Source organism: Oncorhynchus masou, chromosome 5, assembly GCF_036934945.1.
Source record: "Oncorhynchus masou masou isolate Uvic2021 chromosome 5, UVic_Omas_1.1, whole genome shotgun sequence".
NCBI classification, from domain to species: domain Eukaryota; kingdom Metazoa; phylum Chordata; class Actinopteri; order Salmoniformes; family Salmonidae; genus Oncorhynchus; species Oncorhynchus masou.
In genome coordinates, this window is record NC_088216.1 from 92,360,006 (window position 1) to 92,386,017 (window position 26,012).

At 44.5% G+C, this 26,012-nt stretch overlaps 1 protein-coding gene across 1 annotated transcript in view; it reads left to right on the top strand.

Moving 5' to 3' along the window:
* LOC135540448 (lysine-specific demethylase phf2-like) overlaps positions 1-26,012 on the top strand; it is a 226,971-nt gene that overhangs the window by 189,035 nt on the left and 11,924 nt on the right. Inside the window, exons 18-19 of the mRNA XM_064967078.1 lie at positions 10,521-10,699; positions 18,554-18,879. Coding sequence (XP_064823150.1) covers positions 10,521-10,699; positions 18,554-18,879 — 505 coding nt within the window. The remainder of the gene's footprint in view (positions 1-10,520; positions 10,700-18,553; positions 18,880-26,012) is intronic.

Genomic DNA, 26,012 nt, shown 5'->3' on the forward strand with positions numbered 1-26,012 from the left:
GTGTTATCAGGTCCATAGTGTTATCAGGTTCATAGTGTTAATATCAGGTCCATAGTGTTACTATCAGGTCCATAGTGTTACCTTCAGGTTCAAAATAGTGTTACTATCAGGTCCATAGTGTTAACAGGTTCATAGTGTTATCAGGTTCATAGTGTTAATATCAGGTCCATAGTGTTATAGGTTCATAGTGTTACTATCAGGTCCATAGTGTTATCAGGTTCATAGTGTTAATATCAGGTTCATAGTGTTAATATCAGGTTCATAGTGTTAATATCAGGTTCATAGTGTTATCAGGTTCATAGTGTTATCAGGTTCATAGTGTTAATATCAGGTCCATAGTGTTAACAGGTCCATAGTGTAAACAGGTCCATAGTGTAAACAGGTCCATAGTGTTAACAGGTTCATAGTGTTATCAGGTTCATAGTGTTAATATCAGGTCCATAGTGTTATCAGGTCCATAGTGTTATCAGGTTCATAGTGTTATCAGGTTCATAGTGTTAATATCAGGTCCATAGTGTTAATATCAGGTTCATAGTGTTAATATCAGGTTCATAGTGTTAATATCAGGTTCATAGTGTTAATATCAGGTTCATAGTGTTATCAGGTCCATAGTGTTATCAGGTTCATAGTGTTAATATCAGGTCCATAGTGTTATCAGGTCCATAGTGTTAACAGGTCCATAGTGTTATCAGGTTCATAGTGTTAATATCAGGTCCATAGTGTTATCAGGTTCATAGTGTTAACAGGTTCATAGTGTTAATATCAGGTCCATAGTGTTAATATCAGGTTCATAGTGTTAATATCAGGTTCATAGTGTTAATATCAGGTCCATAGTGTTATCAGGTTCATAGTGTTAATATCAGGTTCATAGTGTTAATATCAGGTCCATAGTGTTATCAGGTTCATAGTGTTAATATCAGGTCCATAGTGTTAATATCAGGTTCATAGTGTTCATATCAGGTTCATAGTGTTCATATCAGGTTCATAGTGTTGACAGGTCCATAGTGTTAATATCAGGTTCATAGTGTTAATATCAGGTCCATAGTGTTAATATCAGATCCATAGTGTTATCGGCTTCATAGTGTTAACAAGTTAATGTCTAGAGATTCTCTAACATCCAGAAGGACTCTGAATTCTACAGTTCTACGTCCATTAAGACAATGACCTAATGACTGCTTCTAAGATCCCAACAGTCAGAGGAAAACATTCTGGAATATTTTCTCTGTCCACGTCGTCATTAATGAATTCCGTGTGATCCTCTATGTTGCAATGGAAATCACATGTGTGAGAGTGAAGCGTGTGTGAATCAAAGGCAGCGCTGTGCAGCGCCGGGCCAAAGGACACCACACATTGAGAGAAAGAGAGTACCTCTCCCACCCAGATGCAGAGGCCTCTTTGGACCCCTGCTCCATGGCTTCCCTCCACCACAGTACAGTACCCCTTGGATATAACACATGACAAGGCACGGAAAGAGTGCAAACAGAAGCTCCTCATGGACAATCTAGAGACACTTTGCTGACTGCTACAAAAATGGGAACATAATCAACTTAATCTTCCACACAGACCATCCCTGGGCACACAGCTATAAGAGCACACTACCCCTGTATTGGCGGAGGGTGGAAAATCAGAATAGTGTAAAACGAGAACCCTGAGACAGACACTAGAGGTCGACTGATTAACCGATTAATTAGGGCCGATTTCAAGTTTTCATTAACAATCGGAAATCGGTATTTTTGGACACCGATTTGGACGATTTTTATATTTTATTTTTTAACACCTTTATTGAATATGTTTTTAACTAGGCAAGTTAGTTAAGAACACATTCTTATTTTCAATGACGGCCTAGGAACAGTGGGTTAACTTCCTCGTTTAGGGCAGCACGACAGATTTTTACCCTGTCAGCTCGGGGGATCCAATCTTGCAACTGTACAGTGAACTAGTTCGACGCTCTAACCTCCTGTCTTACATTGCACTTCATGAGGAGACTGCCTCTTACTCGAATGCATTAAGAAGCCAAAGTAAGTTGCTAGCTAGCATTAAACTTATAAAAAACAATCAATCAATCAATCATAATCACTAGTTAACTACACATGGTTGATGATATTACTAATTTATCCAGCGTGTCCTGCGCAGCATATAATCGATGCGTTGCATATCATTGCGCCAATGTGTACCTAACCCTAAACATCAATGCCTTTCTTAAAATCAGCACACAGAAGTATATATTTTTAAACCTGCATATTTAGCTAAAAGAAATCCAGGTTAGCAGGCAATATTAACCAGGTGAAATTGTGTCACTTCTCTTGCGTTCATTGCACGCAGAGTCAGTGTATATGCAACAGTTTGGGCTGCCTAATTTGCCAGAATTTTACGTAATTATGACATAACATTGAAGACTTATGGATGCCACCCGTTAGATAAAATACAGAACGGTTCCGTATTTCACTGAAAGAATAAATGTCTTGTTTTCGAGATGATAGTTTCCATGTTATTATATTACAATAAAGTCTATGATTTGACAGAGCAGTCTGACTGAGCGGTGGTAGGCAGCAGCAGGCTCGTAAGCATTCATTCAAACATGACTTTCGTGTGTTTTGCCAGCAGCTCTGCTGTTTATGACTTCAAGCCTATCAACTCCCGAGATTAGGCTGGTGTAACCCTTGTCACGAACCGGCTCAAAGCCCGTAACAAAAGGGAGACAACGTGGAGATAAGGAGTAACAAAACATATATTTATTGAATAAAGTAACTAAGTATAATTTACAATGGTGTGTGTAATCAGTAATCAGTAGTGTGAGTGTTTTGCATGCATGAATGTGATAATGCAGGGTGTTGAAAGGTGCCAAAGCAAACAACCAAAAGGCCACCAAGATACACAACAAAATCTGTAAAGGTGTCTGCATGGAGAGAGTCTCCTCCATGAATGGGGAAGTGGTGTATTTATCCTGGGAGACACCGGGCCCAGGTGTTTCCCATGTAGCTGACGACCCTCCCAACTCCGCCCACCGGCATCCTAATAAGGAAACAAGAACAAAGAGAGAATACGGCAGACAGAGTGGGAGGGTCGTCACACCGATGTGAAATGACTAGCTAGTTAGCGGGGTGCGCGCTAATAGCATTTCAAACGCCACTCCCTCTGAGACTTGGAGTAGTTGTTCCCCTTGCTCTGAATACGTCCATAAACACTCCAGCCAGCTGGTCTGCGCATACTCTGAGGACACGGTTAGGTATTTCGTCTGGGCTGTCAGCCTTGCGAAGGTAAACAAGTTTAAATGTTTTGCTCACGTCAGCCATGGAGAAGGACAGCCCACAGTCCTTGGTAGCGGGCCGCGTCAATGTCAGTGTGTTATCCTCAAAGCGTGCGAAGAATGTGTTTAGTCTGCCCGGAAGCAAGACGTCGGTCTTGGCGGGGTGGCTGGTTTTCCTTTTGTAGTCTGTGATTGTCTGTAGTCCCTGCCACATACGTCTCATGTCTGAGCCATTGAATTGTGACTCCACTTTATCTCTATACTGACGTTTAGCTCGGTGTCTGCCCTTCGTACATCAGCTGATATCTCAAAGTGCTATGCAGAAACCCTAAACAGCAAGCTATGCAAGTGTTGAAGCACGTTGGCTAGGAAAAACTCCCTAGAAAGGCCAAAACCTAGGAAGAAACCTAGAGAGGAACCAGGCTATGAGGGGAGGCCAGTCCTCTTCTGGCTGTGCCGGGTGGAGATTATAACAGAACATGGCCAAGATGATCAAATGTTCATAAATGACCAGCATGGTCAAATAAGAGGTCTGGGACAGGTAGCACGTCTGGTGAACAGGTAAGGATTCCATTGCCGCAGGCAGAACAGTTGAAACTGGAGCAGCAGCAAGGCCAGGTGGACTGGGGACAGCAATGAGTCATCATGCCAGGTAGTCCTAGGCATGGTCCTAAGGCTCAGGCCCTCCGCGAGAGAGAAAGAAAGAGAGAAGGAGAGAATTAGAGAGAGCATACTTAAATTCACACAGGACACCGGACAAGACAGGAGAAGTACCCCAGATATAACAAACTGACCCTAGACACATTAACTACTGCAGCATAAATACTGGAGGCTGAGACAGGAGGGGTCAGGAGACACTGTGGCCCCATCCGATGACACCCCCGGACAAGGCCAAACAGGAAGGATATATCCCCACCCACTTTGCCAAAGCGCAACCCCCACACCACTAGTGGGATATCTTCAACGACCAACTTACCATCCTGAAACAAGGCAGAGTATAGCCCACAAAGATCTCCGCCACGGCACAACCCAAGGGGGGGCAACCCAGACAGGAAGATCACGTCAGTAACTCAACCCACTCTAGTGACGCACCCCTCCCAGGGACGGCATGGAAGAGCACCACTAAGCCAGTGACTCAGACACTGTAATAGGGTTAGAGGCAGAGAATCCCAGTGGAGAGAGGGGAACTGGCCAGGCAGAGACAGCAAGGGCGGTTATTTGCTCCAAAGCCTTTCCGTTCACCTTCACACTCCTGGGCCAGACTACACTCAACCATAGGACCTACTGAAGAGATGAGTCTTCAGTAAAGACTTAAAGTTTGAGACCGAGTTTGCGTCTCTCACAGGGTAGGTAGGCAGACCATTCCATAGAAATGGAGCTCTATAGGAGAAAGCCCTGCCTCCAGCTGTTTGCTTAGCAATTCTAAGGACAGTAAGGAGGCCTGCGTCTTGTGACTGTAGCGTACGTGTAGGTATGTACGGCAGGACCAAATCAGAGAGATAGGTAGGAGCAAGCCCATGTAATGCTTTGTAGTTTGGAAGTAAAACCTGAACCTGAAGTTTATTTAGTGCTTTATCCGGGTAGCCGGAAAGTAGAGCATTGCAGTAGTCTAACCTAGAAGTAACAAAAGCATGGATTCATTTTTCTGCATCATTTTTGGGCAGAAAGTTTCCGATTTTTGCAATGTTACGTAGATGGAAAAAAGCTGTCCTTGAAACAGACTGATATGTTTGTCAAAAGAGAGATCAGGGTCCAGAGTAATGCCGAGGTCCTTCACAGTTTTATTTGAGACGACTGTACAACCATCAAGATTAATTGTCAGTAGGGATATCCTAATTGGCCGTTAGGGACATCCTTGTCTCATCGCATCATATTGACTCCTGTGGCGGGCCAGGCGCAGTGCACGCTAACCAGGTCGCCAGGTGGACGGTGTTTCCTCCGACACATTCGTGTGACTGGCTTCCGGGTTGGATGAGCGCTGTGTTAAGAAGCAGTGCAGCTTGGTTGGGTTGTGTTTCGGAGGACGCATGACTTTCGACCTTCGTCTCTCCCGATCCCGTACAGGAGTTGTAGCGATGAGACAAGATAGTAACTACTAACATTTGGAAACCACAAAATTGGGTAGAAAAGGGGGTAAAATAAATAAAAAATATTATTTTGTTTCTTGAGACCTAGAACAAGCATCTCTGTTTTGTCTGAGTTTAAAAGTAGAACGTTTGTATTATGGGGTGTAGATTTTAGAATAAGGCTGTAAAGTAACAAAATGTGGAAAACGTCTAGGGGTCTGAATAGTTTCTGAATGCACTGTATATAAACGAATCGGCACTAGAACAGTCTGCAGCACCCGGCCTCACCCTACTAGAATGAATCTGAAGTCAATTGTCTACTGTTTGCTGATTATTTGGTGCTTCTGTCCCTAACCAAGGAGGGCCTACAGCAGCTGTGGGTTCAAACTGTAGAACCCAGTGACACAGATCCACAAAGAATTAGAAAACAAAGCAAATTTTGACAAACTCTCATATCTACTGGGTGAAATACCACAGTGTGCCATCACAGCAGCATGGCTTCTTGTTGCCACAAGAAAAGGGCAACCAGTGAAGAACTTTAACTAGTTGCACATCATTACAACACTGTACCAAAAAAATACATATTTTCCACCATAATTTGCAAATAAATTCATTAAAAATCCTACAATGTGATTTTCAGGATTTTTTTTCTCATTTTGTCTGTCATAGTTGTAGTGTACATATGATGAAAATTACAGGTGAACAGCCTGAAAATTACAGGCCTCTCTCATCTTTTTAAGTGGGAGAACTTCCACAATTGGTGGCTGACTAAATACTTTTTTGCCCCACTGTATATAGACATAATATGACCCTTGAGAGAGAGACAGCGAGAGAGACAGAGAGAGACCTAGAGAGACCAAGAGAGAGACCTAGAGAGACCTAGAGAGACCCAGAGAGACAAGACCTAGAGAGACCTAGAGAGACCCAGAGAGACAGAGACCTAGAAGACCTAGAGACCTAGACCTAGAGAGACCTAGAGAGACAGAGACCAAGAGAGACCTAGAGAGACCTAGACCAAGAGAGACCTAGACCTAGAGAGACTTAGACCTAGAGAGACCTAGAGAGACCTAGACCTAGAGAGACCTAGACCTAGAGAGACCTAGATAGACCTAGACCAAGAGAGACCTAGATAGACCTAGACCAAGAGAGACCTAGATAGACCTAGACCAAGAGAGACCTAGAGAGACCTAGACCTAGAGAGACCTAGAGAGACAGAGACCTAGAGAGACAGAGACCTAGAGAGACAGAGACCTAGAAAGACAGAGACCTAGAGAGAGAGAGAGAGAGAGACCTAGAGAGAGAGAGAGACCTAGAGAGAGAGAGACAGAGACCTAGAGAGAGAGAGACCAAGAGAGAGAGAGAGACAGAGACCTAGAGAGAGAGAGACCTAGACCTAGAGAGAGAGAGAGAGACCAAGAGAGAGAGAGAGACAGAGACCTAGAGAGAGAGAGAGAGAGAGACCTAGAGAGAGAGAGAGAGAGAGACCAAGAGAGAGAGAGAGACAGAGACCTAGAGAGAGAGACCTAGAGAGAGAGACCTAGAGAGAGAGACCTAGAGAGAGAGAGAGACCTAGAGAGAGACCTAGACCTAGAGAGACCTAGACCTAGAGAGAACTAGAGAGACCTAGACCTAGAGAGAACTAGAGAGACCTAGACCTAGAGAGACCTAGACCTAGAGAGACCTAGACCTAGAGAGACCTAGACCTAGAGAGACATAGACCTAGAGAGACCTAGAGAGACATAGACCTAGAGAGACCTAGAGAGACAGAGACCTAGAGAGACAGAGACCTAGAGAGACAGAGACCTAGAGAGACAGAGACCTAGAGAGACAGAGACCTAGAGAGACAGAGACCTAGACCTAGAGAGACAGAGACCGAGAGAGACAGAGACCGAGAGAGACAGAGACCGAGAGAGACAGAGACCGAGAGAGACAGAGACCGAGAGAGACAGAGACCGAGAGAGACAGAGACCGAGAGAGACAGAGACCGAGAGAGACAGAGACCGAGAGAGACAGAGACCGAGAGAGACAGAGACCGAGAGAGACAGAGACTGAGAGAGACAGAGACCTAGACAGACCTGGAGAGACCGAGATCTAGAGAGACAGAGAGAGACCTAGAGAGAGACAGAGACCTAGAGAGAGAGAGAGACAGAGACCTAGAGAGAGAGAGAGAGACCAAGAGAGAGAGAGAGACAGAGACCTAGAGAGAGAGAGACAGAAACCTAGAGAGAGAGAGAGACCTAGAGAGAGAGAGAGAGAGACAGAGACCTAGAGAGACAGAGACCTAGAGAGAGAGAGACCAAGAGAGAGAGAGAGACATAGACCTAGAGAGAGAGAGAGAGAGACCAAGAGATAGAGAGACACAGAGACCTAGAGAGAGAGAGACAGAGACCTAGAGAGAGAGAGAGAGAGACCAAGAGAGAGAGAGAGACCAAGAGAGAGAGAGAGACAGAGACCTAGAGAGAGAGACCAAGAGAGAGAGACCTAGAGAGAGAGACCTAGAGAGAGAGACCTAGAGAGAGAGACCTAGAGAGAGACAGATACCTAGAGCGAGAGACCCAGAGAGACCTAGAGAGACCTACAGAGACCTAGACCTAGAGAGAACTAGAGAGACCTAGACCTAGAGAGACCTAGACCTAGAGATACCTAGACCTAGAGATACCTAGACCTAGAGAGACCTAGACCTAGAGAGACAGAGACCTAGAGAGACAGAGACCTAGAGAGACAGAGACCTAGAGAGACAGAGACCTAGAGAGACAGAGACCTAGAGAGACAGAGACCTAGAGAGACCTAGAGAGACAGAGACCTAGAGAGACCTAGACCTAGAGAGACCGAGAGAGACAGAGACTGAGAGAGACAGAGACCGAGAGAGACCGAGACCTAGACAGACCTGGAGAGACCGAGACCTAGAGAGACCTAGAGAGAGAGAGAGACAGAGAGAGACCTAGACAGAGAGAGACCTAGAGAGAGAGAGACCTAGAGAGAGACAGAGACCTAGAGAGAGAGAGAGAGACAGAGACCTAGAGAGAGAGAGAGAGACCTAGAGAGAGAGACAGAGACCTAGAGAGAGAGAGAGAGACCTAGAGAGAGAGAGACCTAGAGAGAGAGAGACCTAGAGAGAGAGAGACCTAGAGAGAGAGACCTAGAGAGAGAGAGAGACAGAGACCTAGAGAGAGAGAGAGACAGAGACCTAGAGAGAGACAGAGACCTTGAGAGAGAGAGACAGAGGGAGACCTAGAGAGAGGGAGACCTAGAGAGAGACAGAGACCTAGAGAGAGAGAGAGAGACCTAGAGAGAGACAGAGACCTAGAGAGAGAGAGAGAGAGACCTAGAGAGAGAGACAGAGACCTAGAGAGAGAGAGACCTAGAGAGAGAGAGAGACAGAGACCTAGAGAGAGAGAGAGACAGAGACCTAGAGAGAGACAGAGACCTTGAGAGAGAGAGACAGAGTCCTAGAGAGAGAAAGACAGAGACCTAGAGAGACATATATATATATATATAATATGACATTTGTAATGTCTTTATTGTTTTGAAACTTCTGTATGTGTGATGTCTACTGTTAATTTTATTGTTTATTTCACTTTATATATTATCTACCTTACTTGCTTTGGCAATGTTAACACATGTTACCCATGCCAATAAAGCCCCTTGAATTGAATTGAATTGAATTGAGAGAGCGAGAGAGAGAGACCGAGAGAGAGAGAGAGACCTAGAGAGACAGAGACCTATAGAGACCTAGAGAGACAGAGACCTAGAGAGACAGAGACCTAGAGAGACAGAGACCTAGAGAGACAGAGACCTAGAGTGAGAGAGAGACAGAGACCTAGAGTGAGAGAGAGACAGAGACCTAGAGAGAGAGAGAGAGACAGAGACCTAGAGAGAGAGACAGAGACCTAGAGAGAGAGAGAGAGACAGAGACCTAGAGAGACAGAGACCTAGAGAGAGAGAGAGAGAGACAGAGACCTAGAGAGAGAGAGAGACAGAGACCTAGAGAGAGAGACAGAGACCTAGAGAGAGAGAGAGAGACAGAGACCTAGAGAGAGAGACAGAGACCTAGAGAGAGAGAGAGAGAGACAGAGACCTAGAGAGAGAGAGAGAGACAGAGACCTATAGAGAGAGAGAGACAGAGAGACCTAGAGAGAGAGAGAGAGAGACAGAGACCTAGAGAGAGAGAGAGAGAGACAGAGACCAGAGAGAGAGAGAGAGAGACAGAGACCTAGAGAGAGAGAGAGACAGAGACCTAGAGAGAGAGAGAGAGAGAGACATAGAGAGAGAGATAGACAGAGACCTAGAGAGAGAGAGAAACAGACCTAGAGAGAGAGAGAGAGAAACAGACCTAGAGAGAGAGAGATACCTAGAGAGAGAGAGAGACCTAGAGAGAGAGAGACCTAGAGAGAGAGAGACCTGGAGAGAGAGACCTAGAGAGACCTAGAGAGAGACCAAGAGAGAGATAGAGACCGAGAGAGAGAGAGAGAGACCGAGAGAGAGAGAGAGAGAGACCAAGAGAGACCGAGAGAGAGAGAGACCGAGAGACAGAGAGACCTAGAGAGACAGAGAGACCTAGAGAGACAGAGAGACCTGGAGAGAGAGTGACCTAGAGAGAGAGAGACCTAGATAGAGAGAGAGAGACCTAGAGAGAGAGAGAGACCTAGAGAGAGAGAGACCTAGAGAGAGAGACCTAGATCCAGCTGTTACAGGCCTCTATCACTATTGTCATGAGGATCAGTCGTACTGGGTGTGTTTAAGTAGGGGAGGTGTTGTACTGTATATCCCACTCCTGGGGCGGCAGGGTAGCCTAGTGGTTAGAGCGTTGGACGAGTAAAGTTCAAACCCCCGAGCTGACAAGGTACAAATCTGTCGTTCTGCCCCTGAACAGGCAGTTAACCCACTGTTAACCCACTTGGCCGTCATTGAAAATAAGAATTTGTTCTTAACTGACTTGCCTAGTTAAATAAAGGTAAAATAAAATGTAAAAAACTCCTACTGCCCCATTCAACCAGGTCATAGTTATAATAGTAGTGGGAATGTATCCTGACTGACGGGTCATGTCTGGGATCACCTGTGTGACGTAGATCAGGTGTACGTCTGGCTGTCAGGCGTCATTGTGTGCCTGTGGTGTGTTTCCGTTTCACAGTGAAATATAAAGTTATATGCTGCTCTTGTGTTCAGTGTGTTGTACAATAAAAAGTGTTGCTCTATTCCATTCTCAGAAGACCGATTCATCAGATGAAGAGTCGCTCCACATCGACACAGAAGTCAAGCCAGAGGTCAAGCGGGAGGTGAAAGGTCGTAACTTGAAGGTAAAGAAGAAGGCGGGAAGCACGGCAGGCATCCTGGACCTACTACAGGCCAGCAAAGCAGTGGGCGGCATAGACTACAGCGTCAACAGGTACATCATTTTTTTAAACCTTAATTTAATTAGGCAAGCCAGTTAAGAACAAATTCTTATTTATGGGCTACCACAAGGAAAAAGTCCTGCGAGGATGGGGGTTGGGATTAAAAATACAAAATACAAATATATGACAAAACACACATCACGGGTTGACCTAAGGATTAGCAGCAAAATGACAACACAGCATGGTAACAACACAGCATGGTGACAACACAACATGACAACAACATAGTCGCAACACAACATGACAACACAGCATGGTGACAACACAACATGACAACAACATGACAACACTGCATGGTGACAACACAACATGACAACAACATGACAACACAGCATGGTGACAACACAACATGACAACACAGCATGGTAGCAACACAACATGACAACATGACAGCACAGCATGGTAGCAACACAACATGACAACACAACATGACAACACAGCATGGTTGCAACACAACATGACAACACAGCGTGGTAGCAGCACAACATGACAACACAGCATGGTAACAACACAGCATGGTGACAACACAACATGACAACAACATAGTCGCAACACAACATGACAACACAGCATGGTGACAACACAGCATGGTGACAACACAACATGACAACAACATGACAACACTGCATGGTGACAACACAACATGACAACAACATGACAACACAGCATGGTGACAACACAACATGACAACACAGCATGGTAGCAACACAACATGACAACATGACAGCACAGCATGGTAGCAACACAACATGACAACACAACATGACAACACAGCATGGTTGCAACACAACATGACAACACAGCATGGTAGCAACACAACATGACAGCAACATTGTAGCAACACAACATGACAACAACATGGTAGCAGCACAACATGACAACAACATGGTAGCAACACAACATAACACAGCATGATAGAAACACAACATGACAAAACAGCATGGTAGAAACACAACATGACAACATGACAGCACAGCATGATAGCAACACAACATGACATGACAGCACAGCATGGTAGCAACACAACATGACAACACAACATGGTTGCAACACATGACAACACAGCATGGTAGCAACACAACATGACAATGACATTGTAGCAACACAACATAACAACAACATGGTAGCAACACAACATGACAACAACATGGTAGCAACACAACATGACAACACAGCATGATAGAAACACAACATGACAAAACAGCATGGTAGAAACACAACATGACAACACAGCATGTTAGCAACACAACATGACAACAACAAGGTAGCAACACAACAACAACAACATGGTAGCAACACAACATGACAACACAGCATGGTTGAAACACAACATGACAAAACAGCATGGTAGAAACACAACATGACAACACAGCATGTTAGCAACACAACATGACAACAACATGGTAGCAACACAACATGACAACACAGCATGGTAGCAACACAACATGACAACACAGCATGGTAGCAACACAACATGACAACAACATGGTAGCAACACAACATGACAACAACATGGTAGCAACACAACATTGCAGCACAAAATATGGTACAAACATTATTGGGCACAGACAACAGCACAAAGGGAAAGAAGGTAGAGACAACAATACATCACGCAAAGCAGCCACAACTGTCAGTAAGAGTGTCCATGATTGAGTTTGAATGAAGAGATAAAACTGTCCAGATTGAGTGTTTGTTGCAGCTCGTTCCAGTCGCTAGCTGCAGCGAACTGAAAAGAGGAGCGACCCAGGGATGTGTGTGCTTTGGGAACCTTGAACAGAATGTGACTGGCAGAACGGGTGTTGTATGTGGAGAGGATGAGGGCTGCAGTGGATATCTCAGATGGGGGGCGCAAGAACACACACAGTGTGTCTGTAATAGAGATAGGCATGGGAACAGGACTCCACACGTCTTGCCGGTCCCACGGGATTCTGACAGGAATGGGAGAGAAGTTCGAGAGTCAAAAACCGAGAATAATTCATATTTATCCTGAGAGTCCCGGGAAATACCCCAAAACTAAGCGCCCATTTAAAGCATTTAAAAGCAAGATATGGTCACTATGCCAGTGTTCTCCCAAAATAGCTGTGACACTGAAGATTTTACTGCAAGTTAAACTGATATTTAGTAATGATAGTCATTTCATTGCCAATGACATTGTTGTGAATTGCGAAACAGGCCATTCATAAATTCTGAGCGTTATCAGGTTCCTCAATGAATTCAGTGCATTTCAACAGTAGGCCTAGTTTGTCTCGACACAGAGTGTCTCAGGACGCACTGAGTGCACCCCTAGTGGGCCATAGCGTTGTCAAATCAGACACACTGTGACGGCAGTCAAAAATAAGTCACATGACTTAAGTTGCTCAACTCCTTCAATGACAGAATATCTCCTATTTGGCAAAATAGACTTGATTATACAGATAGCAGATCAGCTCATGAATAACGGGGAGATGAAGAGTGGAAATATCATGATTAAAATATGATTTCTTTGGTCCCCGCTAAGACATTTTGATATTTCAACTAACTTTCTCTGTTTAAAATATATTCTTATCTCATTGCGTTTGATCAAACATTCACTAGCGAAGTGCTCATATGTGACCGATCGGCTCGAGTCGGTCTTATGCAGCAATATTTGAAATGTTGTTTTTTACATTGGACAAAAGTAGAGACTCAGAGCTAGAAAATTATATATCAAACACTACAGTCGAGGAACAATGGGGAAAGTAATTCTGTTTTGAAAGTTGATAAACTTGTAAACCCACTTTTGAGAAAATGTCCTTTAAATATTTTGGTACACCAACTGGAGAGCTCTTTGTCTACACCCATTCAGCATCATTCACACCCTGTTAAGATTTAGCCCCACTCATCTCTTTTAGAGTTGATCCGAGCGTTCTGTCCTAACAATAGCAGTGAAGCAACCAGGCTAACTAGCTACTTCCAGACACAAACGAGAGAACACCTCACTCTGACCATTTTACTCACCCGAACAGAGCTGGTTAGGCTGTTTTTATGTTATCCAGAGCGTTGGTAACTGCAAATGTGCTGCTGGCAACAATTTAATTACTCTTTTTTTGCCAATGTTTACTGACACCGGCTATATTCAACTGGTTTTGAGCGTTCGTAAATTCATAAGTTATTCTGCGCTCTGGCACACTCAGAATAGAGTGCTCTGAAATCGTAGTAGATAGCGAATTTACCAGCTATGTCTATCAACAGTTTTCGCAGTGACATCATGAACATTCTATTGAAATGGTTACTTTCATAGTGGAGTCTTTTCTTTAGACATTTAGCTAGCTAGCTAAACACTGACTCGTGAAGTTGCTACCCTGCATGAATCTGCAGGTAGCTAACCAACCGGGTACAATGTTAGCTAGCTAATATTAGGATATAATTAGCAAAGCAAATGGCTCTGAGATACAAATAATATTATTACACAGATCATACACATAATGTGAAGTAGTGAACCAGCTAGCTAACAGTACACTTAACTTGAAATGAAAATTACTTTCTGACAAAAATTAGAAATGTGTAATATCTGAAAATATCTGAAAATGTAGCTATCTAGACTATCTTACCCGTATACATGGATGGATGCTTCTCCTTCTCTGTCCCGGATGTCATGGTTGCCCTTAGTTTGAAGATGTAATCCGGAGACAAGGGTTTTATACAACAGCCTTCTGTGTGTTCTCTTTTTGACTCCTTCTACATATTTGCAATCAAATGCCAGAGATTTCTCCATTTCCTTCACTATCAGACTCTATTTCCACTCATTTCAAAACTCGGTCCTCCAGAAAGTGGAGAACACTTATGCAGTTTTTCTACTTGATATCCTTCAAAAAATCCACATTAGAAAGGATTTCCTAGGATTTCCTGACCAACTCAAATAGACAGAAACTACATGGCAGACCAGTACAGCAACTGCCCAGAATCCGACCGTAAGGCACTACAGAGGGTAGTGCGTACTGCCCAGTACATCACTGGGGCCAAGCTTCCTAACATCCAGGACCTATATAGTAGGCGGTGCCAGAGGGAGGCCCAAAAAATTGTCAAAGACTCCAGTCACCCAAGCCATAGACAGTTCTCTCTGCTACCGCGTGCCAAGTGCCAAGTCTAGGTCCAAAAGGCTCCTTAACAGCTTCTACCCCCAAGCCCTAAGACTGCTAAACAATTAATAAAATGCTCACCCAGACAATTTACATTGACCCCCCCCCCCGCGCTGTTTTAAAAAGTATTCAAAAAAGAAAGTATTCACCCCCTTAGCATTTTTTCCTATTTTGTTGCCTTAAAACCTGGAATTAAAATAGATTTTTGGAGGGTTTGTATCATTTGATTTACACAACATGCCTAACACTTTGAAGATACAAAATACTTTTTTTAGAGAAACAAACAAGAAATAAGAAGAAAAAAAATGAAACATTGAGTATTCACCCCCCTCAAACTCAATACTTTGTAGAACCACCTTTTGCAGCAATTACAGCTGCAAGTCTCTTGGGGTATGTCTCTATAAGCTTGGCACATCTAGCCACTGGGATGTTTGCCCATTCTTCAAGGAAAAACTGCTCCAGCTCCTTCAAGTTGGATGAGTTCCGCTGGTGAACAGCAGTCTTTAAGTCATACCACAGATTCTCAATTTGATTGAGGTCTGGGCTTTGACTAGGCCATTCCAAGACATTTAAATGTTTCCCCTTAAACCACTAGAGTGTTGCTTTAGCAGTATGCTTAGGGTTATTGTCCTGCTGGAAGGTGAACCTCCGTCCCAGTCTCAAATCTCTGGAAGACTGAAGCATGTTTCCCTTAAGAATTTCCATGTATTTAGCGCCATCCATCATTCCTTCAATTCTGACCAGTTTCCCAGCCCCTACAGATGAAAAATATGGGGATGTTGTTCTCGGGGTGATGAGAGGTGTTGGATTTGCGCCAGACATAGCGTTTTTCTTCATGGCCAAAAAAATACAATTTTGTCTTATCTGACCAGAGTACCTTCTTCCATATGTTTGGGGAGTCTCACACATGCCTTTTGATGACCACCAAACGTGTTTGCTTATTTTTTTCTTTAATCAATGGCTTTTTTCTTGACACTCCTCCGTAAAGCCCAGCTCTGTGGAGTGTACGGCTTAAAGTGGTCCTATGGACAGATTCTCAAATCTCCGCTGTAGAGCTTTGTAGCTCCTTCAGGGTTATCTTTGGTCTCTTTGTTGCCTCTCTGATTAATGCCCTCCTTGCCTGGTCCATGAGTTTTGGTGGACAGCCCTCTCTTGGCAGGTTTGTTGTGGTGCCATATTCTTTCCATTTTTTAATAATGGATTTAATGGTGCCCCGTGAGATGTTCAAAGTGTCTGATGTTTTTTTAAACCCTAATCTGTACTTCTCCACAACTTTGTCCCTCACCTGTTTGGAGAGCTCCTTGGTCTTGCTTGGTGGTGCCTCTTGCTTGGTGGTGCCCCTTTCTTAGGGGTGTTACAGACTCTCAGGCCTTTCAGAATAGGTGTATACAGTTGAAATCGGAAGTTTATATACACTTAGTTTGGAGTCATTAAAACTCGTTTTTCAACCACTCCACAAATGTCTTGTTAACAAACTATAGTTTTGGCAAGTCGATTAGGACATCTACTTTGTGCATGACACAAGTCATTTTTCCCCATCAATTGTTTACAGACAGATTATTTCACTTATAATTCACTGTATCACAATTCCAGTGGGTCAGAAGTTTACATACACTAAGTTGACTGTGTCTTTAAACAACTTGGAAAATTCCAGAAAATTATGTCATGGCTTTAGAAGCATCTGATTTGAGTCAATTGGAGGTGTACCTGTGGATGTATTTCAAGGCCAACCTTCAAACTCAGTGCCTCTTTGCTTGACATCATGGGAAAATCAAAGTAAATCAGCCACAACCTCATAAAAAAACGGTAGACCTACACAAGTTGGGTTCATCCTTGAGAGCAATTTCAAAACACCTGAAGGTACCACGTTCATCTGTACAAACAAGAGTACGCAAGTATAAACACTTTGTGACCACGCAGCCGTCATACCGCTCAGGAAGGAGACGTGTTCTGTCTCCTAGAGATGAACATACTTTGGTGCGAAAAGTGCAAATCAATCCCAGAACAACAGCAAAGGACCTTGTGAAGATGCTGGAAGAAACCGGTACAAAAGTATCTAAATCCACAGTAAAACGAGTCCTATATCGACATAACCTGAAAGGCTGCTCAGCAAGGAAGAAGCCACTGCTACAAAACCACCATAAAAAAAGCCAGACTACGGTTTGCAACTGCACATGGGGACAAAGATGGTACTTTTTGGAGAAAATTCCTCTGGTCTGATGAAAATAAAAATAAACAAAAATATAACTGTTTGGCCATAATGACCATTGTTATGTTTTGGAGGAAAAAGGGGAGACTTGCAAGCTTAAGAACACCATCCCAACCGTGAAGCAAGGGGATGGCAGCATCATGTTGTGGGGGTGCTTTGCTGCAGGAGGGACTGGTGACCTTCACAAAATAGATGACATCATGAGGTCGGAAAATTATGTGGATATATTGAAGCAACATTTCATGACATCAGTCTGGAAGTTAAAGCTTGGTCACAAATGGGTCTTCTAAATGGACAATGACCCCAAGCTTACTTCCAAAGTTGTGGCAAAATGGCTTAAGGACAACAAAGTCAAGGTATTGGAGTGGCCATCACAAAGCCCTGACCTCAATCCTTTAGAACATTTGTGGGTTGAACTGAAAAAGTGTGTGCGAGCAAGGAGGCCTACAACATTACTCAGTTAGGAGGAATGGGCCAAAATTCACCCAACCTATTGTGGCAAGCATGTGGAAGGCTATCCGAAACGTTTGACCTAAGTTAAACAATTTAAAGGCAATGCTACCAAATACTTATTGAGTGTATGTAAACTTCTGACCCACTGGGAATGTGATGAAAGAAATAAAAGCTGAAATAAATCATTCTCTCTACTAATATTCTGACATTTCACATTCTTGAAGTAAAGTGGTGATCCTAACTGACCTAAGACAGGCGATTTTTACTCTGATTAAATGTCAGGAATTGTGAAAAACTGAGTTTAAATGTAGTTGGCTAAGGTGTATGTAAACTTCTGACTTCAAATGTATGTGTCTCTAATATGGTCATACATTTGTCAGGAGGTTAGGAAGTGCAGCTCAGTTTCCACCTCATTTTGTGGGCGGTGAGCACATAGCCTGTCTTCTCTTGAGAGCCATGTCTGCCTACGGTGGCCTTTCTCAATAGCAAGGCTATGCTTACTGAGTCTGTACATAGTCAAAGCTTTCCTTAAGTTTGGGTCAGTTACAGTAGTCAGGTATTCTGCCGCTGTGTACTCTCTGTGTAGGGCCAAATAGCATTTTAGTTGCTCTGTTTTTTTGTTAATTCTTTCCAATGTGTCAAGTAATTGTTTGTTTTCTCATGATTTGGTTGGGTATAATTGTGTTGCTGTCCTGGGGCTCTGTAGGACGAGCTTGGTTAGGGGACTCTTCTCCAGGTTCATCTCTCTGTAGGTGATGGCTTTGTTATGGAAGGTTGCTCTGCATGCAATATTTGGTGTTTTACGTTGTACACAGATTATACTTTTGCAGAAGTCTGCATGCAGTCTCAATTTGAATTTTGTGAATTTTTGGTTGATGAGCGGACCCCAGACCTCACAACGATAAAGGGCAATGGGTTCTATAACTTTCTCCCTCTCCCTCTCTCTCTCCCTCTCTCTCTCTCTCTCTCTCTCTCTCTCTCTCTCTCTCTCTCTCTCTCTCTCGATCTGTCTCTTTCTCCGGCGGGTACACCTTCCAGCAGTGTAATGTGTTATTGTGTTGTGTTATTTCTTATTGACGTACTTACAGTCAGCCACCTGCATCTCCCAGCACACAGGAGGCCATTCAGGGGATGTTGTCTATGGCCAACCTGTCCTCCGGGGTTACCGCTGGGGCCGCAACCATCTCCTCCGACACCCCTGGGGCCTGGGGCTGCGACCGGCCCGGCAGAAACCACTCCAACACCACCACCGCTGGACGGAAGGGAGGAGCAGCATGCGGAGCGGGAGGAGGAGTAAGTAAGCGGCCAGCCAAACGACCCCCCAAGAAGACGAAGAAGAACAGCAGCATCGACAGTGCCGAGTTCGATGATGATCAGGATCACATGGACGCCTGCTTCAAGGACTCAGATTATGGTAACTAGAGATATCTAGTGGAGTTTCCACTAGAGTCATGATACGTTTTCTACTAGAGATATGATAGTTTCCACTAGACATATAATAAATCTTCTACTAGAGATAGAGTCAAGTTTCCAGTAGACATATGATACATGTTCTACTGTAGATATATAGTAGAGATTCCACTAGAGATATGATGCATATTTTACTCAAGCTATAGAGTAGTTTCTACTCGAGATATAGTAGAGTTTCCACTAGAGATATAATACTTGTTCTACTAGAGATATAATGCTTGTTCTACGAGAGATGTAGTAGAGTTTCCACTATAGATATAACACATGTTCTACTAGAGATATTATGCTTGTTCTACTAGAGGAATAATACTTGTTCTACTGGAGATATAGTAGAGTTTCTACTGGAGATATAATGCATGTTCTAGATATGTGATACATGTTCCACTGGAGATATAGTTTCCACTAGAGATATAGCAGAGTTTCCATTTGTCATTATATGTTTTCTACTAGAGTTATAGCAGAGTTTCCACTAGAAATGTGATACATGTTCCACTGAAGATATAGTCAAGTTTTCACTAGAGATATGATACATGTTCTACTGAAAATATAGTAGAGTTTTCACTAGATCAGGTACTCCCAAACTGGGGGTACGCGCAATGCCGTACGTCAAATTTTTCTTCACATTCTCAGAAAGTCCATTGATATTTTCCAACGGGGTTATACATCTGGGTGAGGTTTTTTTCTCGCATGAGTTTCACTGCCAAAAATATAGTTAAACCATCCAGGGTTCAGCGTGTTCAACAACACAATGTCAAATACAGGTAACCTAGTTAAATAATTAACATCCATTCACATTAACCATTACTCATCCAATCACATTAACCGTTACTCTTTCACGGTAAACCTTCCCTCTTCCACAGACATTTAGAAAGGAAACATGACAATTTGAAAAATAAGCCACGGGAGTTTTTTTTCCATGGGAATTCCACTAACGGTCCGTATGTAGTTGCTTCTCATATCTGTACTGATGGCGCAAAAGCCATGACAGGGAGACATAGTGGAGTGGTAACGCGCGTGCAAGCAGTTGCTCCCAACGCCACTTGGGTACACTGCAGCATCCACCGAAAGGCTCTTGGGTACACTGCAGCATCCACCGAAAGGCTCTTGGGTACACTGCAGCATCCACCGAGAGGCTCTTGGGTACACTGCAGCATCCACCGAAAGACTCTTGGGTACACTACAGCATCCACCGAGAGGCTCTTGGGTACACTGCAGCATCCACCGAAAGACTCTTGGGTACACTACAGCATCCACCGAGAGGCTCTTGGGTACACTGCAGCATCCACCGAAAGGCTCTTGGGTACACTGCAGCATCCACCGAGAGGCTCTTGGGTACACTGCAGCATCCACCGAGAGGCTCTTGGGTACACTGCAGCATCCACCGAGATACACTGTAGCATCCACCGAGAGGCTCTTGGGTACACTACAGCATCCACCGAAAGGCTCTTGGGTACACTACAGCATCCACCGAAAGACTCTTGGGTACACTACAGCATCCACCGAAAGGCTCTTGGGTGCACTGCAGCATCCACCGAAAGGCTCTTGGGTACACTGCAGCATCCACCGAGAGGCTCTTGGGTAGACTGCAGCATCCACCGAGAGGCTCTTGGGTACACTGCAGCATCCACCGAGAGGCTTTTGGGTACACTGTAGCATCCACCGAGGGGCTCTTGGGTACACTACAGCATCCACCGAGAGGCTCTTGGGTCCACTGTAGCATCCACCGAGAGGCTCTTGGGTACACTGCAGCATCCACCGAGAGGCTCTTGGGTCCACTGTAGCATCCACCGAGAGGCTCTTGGGTACACTGCAGCTTCCACCGAGAGGCTTTTGTGTACACTGTAGCATCCACCGAGAGGCTCTTGGGTACACTGCAGCATCCACCGAGAGGCTCTTGGGTCCACTGTAGCATCCACCGAGAGGCTCTTGGGTACACTGCAGCATCCACCGAGAGGCTTTGGGTACACTGCAGCATCCACCGAAAGGCTCTTGGGTCCACTGTAGAATCCACCGGGAGGCTCTTGGGTACACTGCAGCATCCACCGAGAGGCTTTGGGTACACTGCAGCATCCACCGAAAGACTCTTGGGTACACTACAGCATCCACCGAAAGGCTCTTGGGTACACTGCAGCATCCACCGAAAGACTCTTGGGTACACTACAGCATCCACCGAGAGGCTCTTGGGTACACTGCAGCATCCACCGAGAGGCTCTTGGGTACACTGCAGCATCCACCGAGAGGCTCTTGGGTACACTGCAGCATCCACCGAGAGGCTCTTGGGTACACTACAGCATCCACCGAAAGGCTCTTGGGTACACTACAGCATCCACCGAAAGGCTCTTGGGTACACTACAGCATCCACCGAGAGGCTCTTGGGTACACTGCAGCATCCACCGAGAGGCTCTTGGGTACACTGCAGCATCCACCGAAAGGCTCTTGGGTACACTGCAGCATCCACCGAGAGGCTCTTGGGTACACTGCAGCATCCACCGAGAGGCTTTTGGGTACACTGTAGCATCCACCGAGAGGCTCTTGGGTACACTGTAGCATCCACCGAGAGGCTCTTGGGTCCACTGTAGCATCCACCGAGAGGCTCTTGGGTACACTGCAGCATCCACCGAGAGGCTCTTGGGTCCACTGTAGCATCCACCGAGAGGCTCTTGGGTACACTGCAGCATCCACCGAGAGGCTTTTGTGTACACTGTAGCATCCACCGAGAGGCTCTTGGGTACACTGCAGCATCCACCGAGAGGCTCTTGGGTCCACTGTAGCATCCACCGAGAGGCTCGTGGGTACACTGCAGCATCCACCGAGAGGCTTTTGGGTACACTGCAGCATCCACCGAAAGGCTCTTGGGTCCACTGTAGAATCCACCGGGAGGCTCTTGGGTACACTGCAGCATCCACCGAGAGGCTTTTGGGTACACTGCAGCATCCACCGAAAGGCTCTTGGGTCCACTGTAGAATCCACCGGGAGGCTCTTGGGTGCACTGCAGCATCCACCGAGAGGCTCTTGGGTACACTGCAGCATCCACCGAGAGGCTCTTGGGTCCACTGTAGCATCCACCGAGAGGCTCGTGGGTACACTGCAGCATCCACCGAGAGGCTTTTGGGTACACTGTAGCATCCACCGAGAGGCTCTTGTGCCAAGGAAATGCCTGACAGCTTGAAAGACGTTTTGGACACTACAGTGAAAATGGTTAACTTTGTTAAAGCAAGGCCCCTGAACTCTCGTGTATTTTCTGCACTATGCAATGATATGGGAAGCGACCATGTATCGCTTTTACAACATACAGAAGTGCGCTGGTTATCAAGGGGAAAAAAATTGACACGTATTTTAATTGAGAGACGAGCTTAAAGTTTTCTCAAAAGGCTCACATCAACACCATTACCCAAAAATACTAGACCCACTACAATTTTCATACCGCCTAAACAGATCCACAGATGATGCAATCTCTATTGCACTCCACACTGCCCTTTCCCGCCTGGACAAAAGGAACACTTATGTGAGAATGCTATTCATTGACTACAGCTCAGCGTTCAACAACATAGTACCCTCAAAGCTCATCACTAATCACTAAGTTAAGGATCCTTGTACTAAACACCTCCCTCTGCAACTGGATCCTGGACTTCCTGACGGGCCGCCCCCAGGTAGGTAGCAACACAACTGCCACACTGATCCTCAACACTGGAGCTCCCCATGGGTGTGTGCTCAGTCCCCTCCTGTACTCCCTGTTCACCCATGACTGCATGGCCAGGCACGACTCCAACACCATCATTAAGTTTTCAGACAACACAACAGCGGTAGGCCTGATCACTGACAACGATGAGAGAGCCAATAGGGAGGAGGTCAGAGACCTGGCTGAGTGGTGCCGGAATACCATCCTGTCCCTCAACGTAACCAAGACTAAGGAGATGATTGTGGACTACAGGAAAAGGAGGACCGAGCATGCCCCCATTCTCATTGACGGGGCTGTAGCGGAGAAGGTTGAGAGCGTCAAGTTCTTTGGTGTCCACATCACCAAAAAACTAGAATGGTCCAAACACACCAAGAAAGTCGTGAAGAGGGCATGACAAAGCCTATTCCCCCACAGGAAACTGAAAATATTTGGCATGGGTCCTGAGATCCTCAAATGTTCTACAGCTGTAACATCGAGAGCATCCTGACTGGTTGCATCACTGCCTGGTATGGCAATTGCTCGGCCCCATAAGGCGCTACAGAGGGTAATGAGTACGGCCCCAGTACATCACTGGGGCAAAGCTGCCTGCCATTCAAGACCTCTACACCAGGCGGTGTCAGAGGAAGGCCCTAAAAATTGTCAAAGACCCCAGCCACCCCAGTCATAGACTGTTCTCTCTACTACCGCATGGCAAGCGGTACCGGAGTGCAAAGTCTAGGACAAAAAGGCTTCTCAACAGTTTTTACCCCCAAGCCAGAAGACTCCTGAACAGGTAATCAAATGGCTACCCGGACTATTTACATTGTGTACCCCCCCACCGACCCCTCTTTTTACGCTGCTGCTACTCTCTGTTTATCATATATGTATAGTCACTTTAACTATACATTAAAGTACATATGTAAATACTACATCAATTGGGCCGACCAACCAGTCGTCCCGCACATTGGCTAACCAGGCTATCTGCATTGTGTCCCACCACCCGCCAACCCCTATTTTTACGCTACTGCTACTCTCTGTTCATCATATATGCATAGTCACTTTAACCATATCTACATGTACATACTACCTCAATGAGCCTGACAACCGGTGTCTGTATGTAGCCTCGCTACTTTTATAGCCTCGCTACTGTATATACCCTGTTTTTTTACTGTTATTTTATTTCTTTAATTACCTATTGTTCACCAAACACCTTTTTTGCGCTATTGGTTAGAGCCTTTAAGTAAGTATTTCACTGTAAGGTCTACACCTATTGTATTCGGTGCACGTAACAAATAAACTTTGAGTTGAATTGAACTCACTCAGGTGCCTTGCAAAATCACATTTGACATTGTCCGTAAACTTGAGTTAATCTGTACAATGATGATGGAAAGACCTGTATGTTGTCCTTGTTAATGAAGACAGAGAAGAGCTCCAACCTCTTAATCATAGCCTCAATTTTGTCCCGCACATTGAATACAGTTGCGGAGAGTCCCTGTAATCCTAGATTAAGATTATTCAGGTGAGAAAAAACATCACCCAGATAGGCCAGTTGTGTGAGAAACTCGGCATCATGCAAGCGGTCAGACAAGTGAAAATCAACTCTTTGAACTACCCATCCCGGATCCTGGAGAATTGTCATCAACTACATTAATTAGCATAGCGCAACGGTCAAGAAATATTACTAGAAAATATTCATATTCATGAAATCACAAGTGAAATATAGTGAAACACAGTTTCGCCTTTTGTTAATCACCCTGTCATCTCAGATTTTGAAATTATGCTTTACAGCCAAAGCAAGACAAGCGTTTGTGTAAGTTTATTGATAGCCTAGCATAGCATTATGTCCAGCTAGCAGCAGGAAGCTTGGTCACGAAAATCAGAAAAGCAATCAAATTAACCATTTACATTTGATGATCTTCGGATGTTTTCACTGACGAGACTCCCAGTTAGACAGCAAATGTTCCTTTTGTTCCATAAAGATTATTTTTATACCCAAAATTCCTCCGTTTGCTTGTCACGTTATGTTCAGAAATCGGAAATAGCGGTCACGACAACGGCGAAAAAAACATTTCAAATTATATCCATAATATCGACAGAAACATGGCAAACATTTTTTATAATCAATCCTCAAGGTGTTTTTCAAATATCTATTTGATAATATATCAACCAGGACAATTGGCTTTTCAGTAGGAGCGACAGGAAAAATGAATACCTCTGTCTTTTACGCAAGAATCACCCTCAGAGCCCTCAGCTGGCCACTTACGCAATGTAGTCGCTGACGCTCATTCTTCAACATAAAGGCGTGAAACTACGTCACAATGCTGTAGACACTTTAGGGAATACTTATAAAAAGGAATCTGGTTGATATGCCTTTCAGTGACCAATAGGGGTGCATAGGAACACAACGGTTTCAAAACATGAGTCACTTCCTGATTGGATTTTTCTTAGGCTTTCGCCTGCAATATCAGTTCTGTTATACTCACAGACAATATTTTGACAGTTTTGGAAACTTTAGAGTGTTTTCTACCCTAAGCTGTCAATTATATGCATATTCTAGCATCTGTTCCTGAGAAATAGGCGGTTTACTTTGGGAACGTGATTTTTCCCAAAATAAAAATAGTGCCCCCTAGTTTCAAGATTAACCTCTCTGGGATATGTGGGACGCTAGCGTCCCACCTGGCCAAAAGCCAGTGAAAATGCAGAGCGCCAAATTCAAATAAATTACTATAAAAATCAAACTTTCATGAAATCACACTTGCAAGATAGCAAATTAAAGCTACACTTGTTGTGAATCTAGCCATGTCAGATTTCAAAAAGGCTTTTCGGCGAAAGCAAACGATGCTATTATCTGAGGATAGCACCCCAGTACACAAAGAGAGAAGCATATTTCAACCCTGCAGGCGCGACAAAACGCAGAAATAAAAATATAATTCATGCCTTACCTTTGACGAGCTTCTTTTGTTGGCACTCCAATAGGTCCCATAAACATTACAAATGGTCCTTTTGTTCGATTATTTCCGTCTATATATATCCAACATGTCCATTTATTTGGCCCGTTTGATCCAGAAAAGCACCGCTTTCAAGATGGGATGATCTGTGTTCAATACAGGAGCAAAAACAAACTGACACTACTTTTCTGGTTACACGCCTCTATCAAAAGGTACACATGAAATGACGTTCGTTCTGATCTATGGTACTTCTTCATTACACAAAGGAAAAACCTCAACCATTGTCTACAAACTGGTGACATCCAGTGGAAGTGGTAGGAATTGCAGGAAAGTTGATTAGAATTCTGGAGTCCCCATGAAAACATATTGAAAAGACAGTGACTTAAAAATAAATAAAAATCTGAATGGTTTGTCCTCGGGGATTCGCCTGCTAAATAAGTTCAGTTATACTCACAGACATGAATCAAATCA